At 38.2% G+C, this 10,731-nt stretch overlaps 1 protein-coding gene and 1 long non-coding RNA gene across 6 annotated transcripts; both read right to left on the reverse strand.

Annotated features, from left to right (window-relative positions):
* Positions 1–1,588: 1,588 nt before the first annotated feature.
* LOC113589995 lies at positions 1,589–8,772 on the reverse strand. Of its 5 annotated transcripts, XR_004776200.1 has the most exons (12): positions 8,700–8,772; positions 7,898–8,266; positions 7,633–7,752; positions 7,497–7,541; positions 6,954–7,034; positions 5,663–5,713; positions 3,848–3,892; positions 3,305–3,385; positions 3,052–3,114; positions 2,786–2,885; positions 2,015–2,065; positions 1,719–1,742 (listed from the first exon to the last, which is right to left on the reverse strand). XR_004776200.1 is itself a non-coding variant. In XM_035527386.1 (10 exons), exons 1-10 carry the CDS (start codon positions 8,764–8,766, stop codon positions 1,639–1,641), a joined length of 1,011 nt encoding a protein of 336 aa, XP_035383279.1. In that variant the 5' UTR covers positions 8,767–8,772; the 3' UTR covers positions 1,589–1,638. The 5 variants fall into 5 exon arrangements, 4 of the variants coding, with proteins under 4 accessions (XP_035383279.1, XP_035383278.1, XP_035383281.1 ...); XM_035527386.1 differs by lacking the exons at positions 2,786–2,885; positions 3,052–3,114 and having other exon boundaries at positions 1,589–1,739; XM_035527385.1 differs by lacking the exons at positions 2,786–2,885; positions 3,052–3,114 and having other exon boundaries at positions 1,589–1,742.
* A 103-nt stretch (positions 8,773–8,875) lies between these two features.
* LOC118241601 lies at positions 8,876–9,861 on the reverse strand. The gene is made up of 3 exons (XR_004776244.1): positions 9,807–9,861; positions 9,126–9,373; positions 8,876–8,902 (listed from the first exon to the last, which is right to left on the reverse strand). It is a non-coding gene; the product is annotated as an uncharacterized LOC118241601 (long non-coding RNA).
* Between the last annotated feature and the right edge of the window lie 870 nt (positions 9,862–10,731).

Raw genomic sequence — 10,731 nt, forward strand, 5'->3', positions numbered from 1 at the left:
GACAATATTCTTTCTAGCTAGCTCGCAAAAAGAATAGATATGATAGCTTGTACATAATACGTAATGATTGTTTGTTAAAATGTATGTTTTATCTAGACCTGAAATTAATTACGACGCTAAGCCCCACCGAGTTAAATCATACAACGCATAATAAAGTATTTCAACCATTAGCTAATTAAATAAATAGCTAGATACACGTTAGCCTTTTTAGTAAATTTTACTAATATAAGGTATAGCATGAATTAGTTAAACATTACTGAATTGCTTACCTGTTGAAAACGGTTGAGCCATGTTCATTCAGAGGTCTTGACAAAAGTTTTCAGATGTATCGCTTACAATTACGACTGTGAACTAAAGGAGTGAAGTACCGTAAAACGCGTGTAGGTGGAGAAAAAGAAATGGTTTTCGGATAAAAGCTGTAAATTACAATCCACCCCTCCCCAACACCACTCTCAGATGTGGAGTGCACTGAAAATTGTTAAGGGCCCAAAGTGTGATAACGGACAAGAACCTAGTGTGATAAAACTTGTATAGTATAGTGCATGGTGACTTGTATAGTAACCACATTTGATTAGAGATCACAGAAAAATAAATAAAAGGTAACATTGTGATGTTTTCTGAAAGGTTTTGCTTATTGCCACTGTTTTAGAACATCTGGTAAATAAGATGTAAAGAGGTGTTGAGGAGAGGTGTGTGTGTTGAGAGAGAGAAAACAAACATAGAAAGTGGAGAAAAACTGGTGTAGTATGAGACTGAAAACTTTAATTTTCTTTATCCACAATAATAAGTGATGGGGGGGGGGGGGGGTGAGTGGGGGGGGGGGTGATTTCTTAGAGAATCAGCCAATGGGAGGGAGTGGGATGGGTCAGGGGCTATTTATCAATTTTTGTCAGAAGGTTTGTACTGCATGATAGGTTGAGGACTTTTGAGGAGGTGTGACTTCTTAGAGAATCAGCCAATGAGAGAGTGGGATGGGTGAGTGAGTGAGTGGGTGGGTGAGTGAGAGAGAGAGAGAGAGAGAGAGAGAGAGAGACATACACACACACAGACGCATGTTTGATAATAAGCCATTGGGAGAGAGTGGGATGGGTGAGTGAGAGAGAGAGAGAGAGAGAGAGAGAGAGAGAGAGAGAGAGAGAGAGAGAGAGAGAGAGAGAGAGAGAGAGAGAGAGAGAGAGAGAGAGAGAGAGAGAGAGAGAGAGAGAGACTCAGACAGACAACAGAGACCCATACGCATATTTGAGAATCAGTACATGACCAGCAGCGGAGCGGAGCAGACATTAAAGACTGGGTGGTATGTATTCATTTAAGACTTGTAACTTTTATTTACTTTAATCACTTGAATATTTCACAATACATTTTTTTAAGTCAATAAAACTATTTTGAGGATCCCTCATTGTGTTTTAATTTATTTTCATATAATATTGTCACATCATAAATCATATAATATTAATAATTATATATATATATATATATATATATATATATATATATAATATTAATAATTATATATATATATATATATATATATATATATATATAATTATTAATATTATATGATATATATAAAATCAAGCAATAAATCATTTTTTTGACAGTTTGAAAATTCCATTGCTCTCTCTAACAATCAGTCAACTCTCAGCTGTTGGCATAAATCTCAGCAGTTTCCACATGGTTGTTAGCGTAGATAGAACTGTTTTTTTCAGGCTTCTTGGTATAAATTCCACTTTCAGACTTGGCTGCTTCATTGAACAGAAAAATGGCAACAAGTAAAATGTTTACCATAAAAAGGGTTGAGATGCACAATTTGGTGAGAGGCACAAATGTAGTTATGAAGCTAATCATAATAATAATACGCATTCCGTAACCCAGCTACACATAGCAGTACCAAAAGTATCATCTAGTTAGCAAGACCTATCAAAGAATACTTTAATAACAATAATTTATGAGAAGCCTTCCATTACGTGGTGAAAAAGGTTCTCAAATTAGCAGTCTTGTCAGAATTAATACTCACCAAACCAACTGTTGCCTTTCCTTTCATTGAGTTCCATGTTTTTCTGCTTGCCTGTGCAAGAGAAACAGAGCACCCTCTCTGATACCGACAAGAAGCAAGTGGCAAGTACTACATTGAATGAGCAATTCTACTTATACACGGGATAATACGTGTGCCAAACCATTAGCGCTTCACATAGAGTCCTGCCTACTCAGTCCATACCAGCAACCTTAAGCGTACAAGCTCTTCACAGGGGTCATCAGGTAGGCACCTTGCTTGCTCAATATTCCATTGACTTAAGTCTACAACGCCTCCAGGAAGCTCAACAATGAGATCTAGCATCCCAGCCCCACACCCTCCAAGCTTACGTTTACACAGACACATACACGTTTTTTAAACGTAAACCCAAACTGGCCACCCTGGTGACTAAGGGTGTACCCAGCCCCTGTGACACAGTTAATGCCCCTGTGACACGGTTCCATATGGGCTTTATGCACTATGCCAACAGCAAACACAATATTACTCTCCCTGTTTACCAGCTGTGATGCCCCACACACAGCCACTTTCTAACTCATAAAATTGGCCCCACTGGCACCATTAAAGTGTACTCAGTGTCACCAGTTCCACATGGATTTTTCCTATTACACAACCAAGCATTCCCCAAGAACACAGATCTATACTGGCCTCCCCAGTGATTAAGGCCATTCCCAGCCTCACTGGCACCTCAAGATCAGGCCCACTGGTTCCATCTGGGTCTACCATATTACAATGACATGACAGCAACCCACTAACCTACTCAGTCTTCCATGGAAACTGCAGTACATGTAAGAACACACATAAGGCTGGCGTAACTTGGTTCATTGAATGAACTTTGTGCATGTAAATTGTATACCTAGAAGAGCAAAAATTAGAAAGAAAACACAGATGTAGATGAGATTAAGCAATAAATGAGATTAAGCAATAAATGAGATTAAGCAATATCCCATGACTGACTAAAATTGGAGAACGCTCCTATAAAAAGAACTAATTTCTCAAATTTGCGATCTCGTTAGTAATACCTGCCATGCCATTTGCTGCCTTTTGGTCTTTGTGTTACACTGTGCAAACAGATTACACTCCCCCTGGCATCAGATAGAACTGTCAGTCCAAATATAGAACATTCATTTCCTGTGGGTCTGTTTGAACTTGGTGACAGTTTGTAAATTTAAGCTCTAATTTCTTTCTTTCACTTTGTGATGAGGACAGATGATCAGGCCTATCAATATGACAATATAAGATACCCTGAGAGTGTTTGAGGAGATGCATAGTTACCAGGTTGTCCAGAGAAAAGGGAACCACTGTCATGTGCAGAAAACGGGGTTGTACCGCAGCTGACCTTGGAGGCAGGGGAACCTGTAAAGGCAGAAACATGCATGGTCTGTCCACATAAATATATACTTACTGGTAATGACATCCAATGCTCATCAGTTCCTGTCTATTGTTCGTATGTGTTTATTCAAGACACGTCTAAAAAGATCTTTTAAACAGATTGCCTGCTTTTTATAGGTTTGCCAGCATTGTTTTAAGAGTAGATTATTGCTCAGTTGTAGATCACTAGACTTCAAATATCTTCTTTTTTTTAACTTGTCGCAGAGTGCATTTGTTAAATAAACACTGTTTGCATAACTGCAACCTTAGACATTATCTTTTCATTCCTTCCAAAACACCACACACTTTTAATTGATTTCTAATGGTTTTATGTGTAGCCAAACATTAAATAAAACATTACACTACATTAAACATTAATTTAAAACAAAACAAAACAAAACATTAATTAAAAATGAATTATTCATTATTTAAATGTGAAACTCTTACTTTGTTGAAAACCTGTGTTTTCATAGAGTGACCTATTTGATGCGTCTATGAGAAAAAAGGGGGGAAAGGTGTAAAAATGTTAAAATGTTATTTCTTTCATTTCACCTCGTCCTCATCTGCATTATCTATTACTTACTGGCACATGTGCGCTTCAAACCACACAGTGAAACCACAAGAACAAGAAGAGCGACTTAAAGAAAGAAGTGTAGGTGGAGAAAAAGAAATGGTTTTCGGATAAAAGCTGTAAATTACAATCCACCCCTCCCCAACACCACTCTCAGATGTGGAGTGCACTGAAAATTGTTAAGGGCCCAAAGTGTGATAACGGACAAGAACCTAGTGTGATAAAACTTGTATAGTATAGTGCATGGTGACTTGTATAGTAACCACATTTGTTTAGAGATCACAGAAAATTAAATAAAAGGAAACATTGTGATGTTTTCTGAAAAGTTTTGCTTATTGCCACTGTTTTAGAACATCTGGTAAATAAGATGTAAAGAGGTGTTGGGGAGAGGTGTGTGTATTGAGAGAGAGAAAACAAACATAGAAAGTGGAGAAAAACTGGTGTAGTATGAGACTGAAAACTTTAAATTTTCTTTATCCACAATAATATTTCTCAATTAAAGAAACCTCTTTTACACAGGTCTGGTTGGTTGGATACAACGAAAAAAAGGTGCCAAAACTTTACCTTTCTGATCTAGCTCTGAACCTGGAGGTTGCCTGTATGGTGGTGGCCAATGGGAGAGAGTGGGATGGGTGAGGGGCTATTTATCAATTTTTGTCAGAACGTTTTTACTGCATGATAGGTTGAGGACTTTTGAGGAGGTGTGACTTCTTAGAGAATCAGCCAATGAGAGAGTGGGATGGGTGAGTGAGTGAGTGGGTGGGTGAGTGAGAGAGAGAGAGAGAGACACGCACAGACACAGACGCATGTTTGATAATAAGCCAGTGGGAGAGAGTGGGATGGGTGAGTGAGAGAGAGAGCGAGAGAGAGAGAGAGAGAGAGAGAGAGAGAGAGAGAGAGAGAGAGAGAGAGAGAGAGAGACTCGGACAGACAACAGAGACCCATACGCATGTTTGAGAATCAGTACATGACCAGCAGCAGAGCGGAGCAGACATTAAAGACTGGGTGGTATGTATTCATTTAAGACGTGTAAATTTTATTTACTTTAATCACTTGAATATTTCACAATAAAATTTTTTTTAAGTCAATAAAACTATTTTGAGGATCCCTCATTGTGTTTTAATTTATTTTCATATAATAGTCACATCATAAACCATATAATATTAATAATTTTATATATATATATATATATATATATATATATATATATATATATATATATATATATATATATATATATATATAAAATCAAGCAATAAATCATTTTTTTGACAATTTGTAAATTCCATTACTCTCTCTAACAATAAGTAAACTCTCAGCTGTTGGCATAAATCTCAGCAGTTTCCACATGGTTGTTAGCGTAGATAGAACTGTTTTTTTCAGGCTTCTTGGTATAAATTCCACTTTCAGACTTGGCTGCTTCATTGAACAGAAAAATGGCAACAAGTAAAATGTTTACCATAAAAAGGGTTGAGATGCACAATTTGGTGAGAGGCACAAATGTAGTTATGAAGCTAATCATAATAATAATACGCATTCCGTAACCCAGCTACACATAGCAGTACCAAAAGTATCATCTAGTTAGCAAGACCTATCAAAGAATACTTTAATAACAATAATTTATGAGAAGCCTTCCATTACGTGGTGAAAAAGGTTCTCAAATTAGCAGTCTTGTCAGAATTAATACTCACCAAACCAACTGTTGCCTTTCCTTTCATTGAGTTCCATGTTTTTCTGCTTGCCTGTGCAAGAGAAACAGAGCACTCCTCTCTGATACCGACAAGAAGCAAGTGGCAAGTACTACATTGAATGAGCAATTCTACTTATACACGGGATAATACGTGTGCCAAACCATTAGCGCTTCACATAGAGTCCTGCCTACTCAGTCCATACCAGCAACCTTAAGCGTACAAGCTCTTCACAGGGGTCATCAGGTAGGCACCTTGCTTGCTCAATATTTCATTGACTTAAGTCTACAACGCCTCCAGGAAGCTCAACAATGAGATCTAGCATCCCAGCCCCACACCCTCCAAGCTTACGTTTACACAGACACATACACGTTTTTTAAACGTAAACCCAAACTGGCCACCCTGGTGACTAAGGGTGTACCCAGCCCCTGCGACACAGTTAATGCCCCTGTGACACGGTTCCATATGGGCTTTATGCACTATGCCAACAGCAAACACAATATTACTCTCCCTGTTTACCAGCTGTGATGCCCCACACACAGCCACTTTCTAACTCATAAAATTGGCCCCACTGGCACCATTAAAGTGTACTCAGTGTCACCAGTTCCACATGGATTTTTCCTATTACACAACCAAGCATTCCCCAAGAACACAGATCTATACTGGCCTCCCCAGTGATTAAGGCCATTCCCAGCCTCACTGGCACCTCAAGATCAGGCCCACTGGTTCCATCTGGGTCTACCATATTACAATGACATGACAGCAACCCACTAACCTACTCAGTCTTCCATGGAAACTGCAGTACATGTAAGAACACACATAAGGCTGGCGTAACTTGGTTCATTGAATGAACTTTGTGCATGTAAATTGTATACCTAGAAGAGCAAAAATTAGAAAGAAAACACAGATGTAGATGAGATTAAGCAATAAATGAGATTAAGCAATAAATGAGATTAAGCAATATCCCATGACTGACTAAAATTGGAGAACGCTCCTATAAAAAGAACTAATTTCTCAAATTTGCGATCTCGTTAGTAATACCTGCCATGCCATTTGCTGCCTTTTGGTCTTTGTGTTACACTGTGCAAACAGATTACACTCCCCCTGGCATCAGATAGAACTGTCAGTCCAAATATAGAACATTCATTTCCTGTGGGTCTGTTTGAACTTGGTGACAGTTTGTAAATTTAAGCTCTAATTTCTTTCTTTCACTTTGTGATGAGGACAGATGATCAGGCCTATCAATATGACAATATAAGATACCCTGAGAGTGTTTGAGGAGATGCATAGTTACCAGGTTGTCCAGAGAAAAGGGAACCACTGTCATGTGCAGAAAACGGGGTTGTACCGCAGCTGACCTTGGAGGCAGGGGAACCTGTAAAGGCAGAAACATGCATGGTCTGTCCACATAAATATATACTTACTGGTAATGACATCCAATGCTCATCAGTTCCTGTCTATTGTTCGTATGTGTTTATTCAAGACACGTCTAAAAAGATCTTTTAAACAGATTGCCTGCTTTTTATAGGTTTGCCAGCATTGTTTTAAGAGTAGATTATTGCTCAGTTGTAGATCACTAGACTTCAAATATCTTCTTTTTTTTAACTTGTCGCAGAGTGCATTTGTTAAATAAACACTGTTTGCATAACTGCAACCTTAGACATTATCTTTTCATTCCTTCCAAAACACCACACACTTTTAATTGATTTCTAATGGTTTTATGTGTAGCCAAACATTAAATAAAACATTACACTACATTAAACATTATTTTAAAACAAAACAAAACAAAACATTAATTAAAAATGAATTATTCATTATTTAAATGTGAAACTCTTACTTTGTTGAAAACCTGTGTTTTCATAGAGTGACCTATTTGATGCGTCTATCAGAAAAAAGGGGGGAAAGTTGTAAAAATGTTAAAATGTTATTTCTTTCATTTCACCTCGTCCTCATCTGCATTATCTATTACTTACTGGCACATGTGCGCTTCAAACCACACAGTGAAACCACAAGAACAAGAAGAGCGACTGCTCCTCCCCCAGCTATGAAGAGCCAGTTCTGCACCAAAGCATTCTGGGTATGAGACCCTTTCACTGAAAAATAGAATGAATATCATCGATTTGCTATAAAGGAAACACAATTAAGATGTTTCTGTCAAAATTATGCAGAAATGTGTGGTCACTGTATCCCATGATGTATGTTAATCACAACTGAAATATAAAGTTATATTTCACTCACCTGTATGTAAGCCAATGTCCTGGTATGCAATGCTGCAGTTTATCCCCTTAAACAGCTCGCAGCGGTAGAGACCCAGATCAGACTGGTTCACTTTATGGAGGAGGATGGAGAAATTTCCAGATACTGAGAGTTTGGAGAATGTTTTAATACGTCCACCTTTGATATTCCAGGACCTGACGTCACCCTGCAGAGTGATCTCCAGTAGATTAGGTATTGCTTCATTCTCCTGAATCCACACTGCTACTATATCTGCAGTCATGTCTGATCCGAGGAGGACCGGTTCAAAGTAACATGGCAGCAGAACATCAGACCGCAGCTCAGTGGTTATGTTGATGCTGCCAATATTAGACCTGTTGCATATGCTCTCTCCTGCAATTAAAGATTAAATGCCCTTATTGCAAAGAATTCTCTGCTCGGGTTCAGGGGCAACATCTGAGATTTTCTTTTGCTGGTGCTATGGTTTGCCATTAATATTTGCCATTATTATTTCTACTGTAACACTGTGCACATTCCAGCACCAACTCTGCAACAAATGATATATAATAGTATTCACACATTAAAAATTCTACATGAACCACACCTTGGCTATTTATTATGGGGGACGTATTTACCACAGCTTTTTGCACTCGCTGGTACCACCTATCAAGTTTTATGGTAGAATATGTGACAATTAACTAAAACTCTTTTACTTTAACCAAAACTAAACAAGCGCAATAGTCTTTGTAACAGCATGTTTGTGTACTGTTTTACAGCAATACGAGTCATTAAAAAATACAGATAATCCCATAGAACAGATTCTTACCGCTCAAACATCTTAAAAGCCACAGTTCCGAGACAGCAGTTAGGATCATGACCCAGTGCAGGACCATTTTGCATCTGCTACTGCCACAGATGCAGATGTCTCTTGAAAGGTACTAACAGCGACGTTAGGCGGTTTTGGAGGTGGGGGGGGGGGGGGGTTGGTTCTAGGTGGATTTTTTTTTTTGTTTTCCTGCCAGTCACTCTCTGAGCTTCCTTTATGACAAAAGCAGATAGTTGGTTGTCTGACACTTTTTCACATCTCATACATATGTCCTTTCACAGCACAACCTCGGCTATGAGAACCATTTTTACACTCTACTAACTCTATATTTGACATATACTTTCTAAAACAAACATACTTCTTAAATTTTTAATTCATAATTTTTGCCCTGGTTTGTGTGAGACAGGTATATAAAGTAAAACTCACAGGACAGTTTCAGTAGCAGTAGCCTCAGGTTTAAAGCCGGAGGTTTACATAAGCACTTTTAGACATTTATAAGTTTATTAAGCCATCTATAATCGCTTCATTCTTCTGAGTCCACACTGCTACTATATCTGCAGTCATGTCTGATCCGAGGAGGACCGGTTCAAAGTAACATGGCAGCAGAACATCAGACCGCAGCTCAGTGGTTATGTTGATGCTCCCAATATTAGACCTGTTGCATATGCTCTCTCCTGCAATTAAAGATTAAATGCCCTTATTGCAAAGAATTCTCTGCTCGGGTTCAGGGGCAACATCTGAGATTTTCTTTTGCTGGTGCTATGGTTTGCCATTAATATTTGCCATTATTATTTCTACTGTAACACTGTGCACATTGCAGCACCAACTCTGCAACAAATGATATATAATAGTATTCACACATTAAAAATTCTACATGAACCACACCTTGGCTATTTATTATGGGGGACGTATTTACCACAGCTTTTTGCACTCGCTGGTACCACCTATCAAGTTTTATGGTAGAATATGTGACAATTAACTAAAACTCTTTTACTTTAACCAAAACTAAACAAGCGCAATAGTCTTTGTAACAGCATGTTTGTGTACTGTTTTACAGCAATACGAGTCATTAAAAAATACAGATAATCCCATAGAACAGATTCTTACCGCTCAAACATCTTAAAAGCCACAGTTCCGAGACAGCTACTGCCACAGATGCAGATGTCTCTTGAAAGGTACTGACAGCGACGTTAGGCGGTTTTGGAGGTGGGGGGGGGGGTTGGTTCTAGGTGGATTTTTTTTTTTGTTTTCCTGCCAGTCACTCTCTGAGCTTCCTTTATGACAAAAGCAGATAGTTGGTTGTCTGACACTTTTTCACATCTCATACATATGTCCTTTCACAGCACAACCTCGGCTATGAGAACCATTTTTACACTCTACTAACTCTATATTTGACATATACTTTCTAAAACAAACATACTTCTTAAATTTTTAATTCATAATTTTTGCCCTGGTTTGTGTGAGACAGGTATATAAAGTAAAACTCACAGGACAGTTTCAGTAGCAGTAGCCTCAGGTTTAAAGCCGGAGGTTTACATAAGCACTTTTAGACATTTATAAGTTTATTAAGCCATCTATAATCGCTTCATTCTTCTGAGTCCACACTGCTACTATATCTGCAGTCATGTCTGATCCGAGGAGGACCGGTTCAAAGTAACATGGCAGCAGAACATCAGTCCGCAGCTCAGTAGTTTTGTTGGTATGGTTTATTAGTTTGTTTTTGCATTCGTTCTCACCTGTGGTGGAACAATAAAAATATGACCCAAAAAGAGCCAAAATATGACCCAAAAAGATTTCAAGCACTGTTTTCAAGCACTGAAATTTGTTAAGCATTTACTGAAATATCCAGTTCAGTAACTACTTGGACTAATTTTTTAACCTGTATAAAATCACAAAGGAGAGCTTTTCATTTTGGCAATAATGAAACTACTTTTGATCTAGTTCCTAAAAGCACTGCAGAGTGAATGTCACTTTTCACTCGGCGGCAAAGATGTTTGTGATGATTTTGGTCAATCTAAGACTACAATATCCA

The sequence above is a fragment of the Electrophorus electricus genome, chromosome 6, assembly GCF_013358815.1.
Source record: "Electrophorus electricus isolate fEleEle1 chromosome 6, fEleEle1.pri, whole genome shotgun sequence".
NCBI classification, from domain to species: domain Eukaryota; kingdom Metazoa; phylum Chordata; class Actinopteri; order Gymnotiformes; family Gymnotidae; genus Electrophorus; species Electrophorus electricus.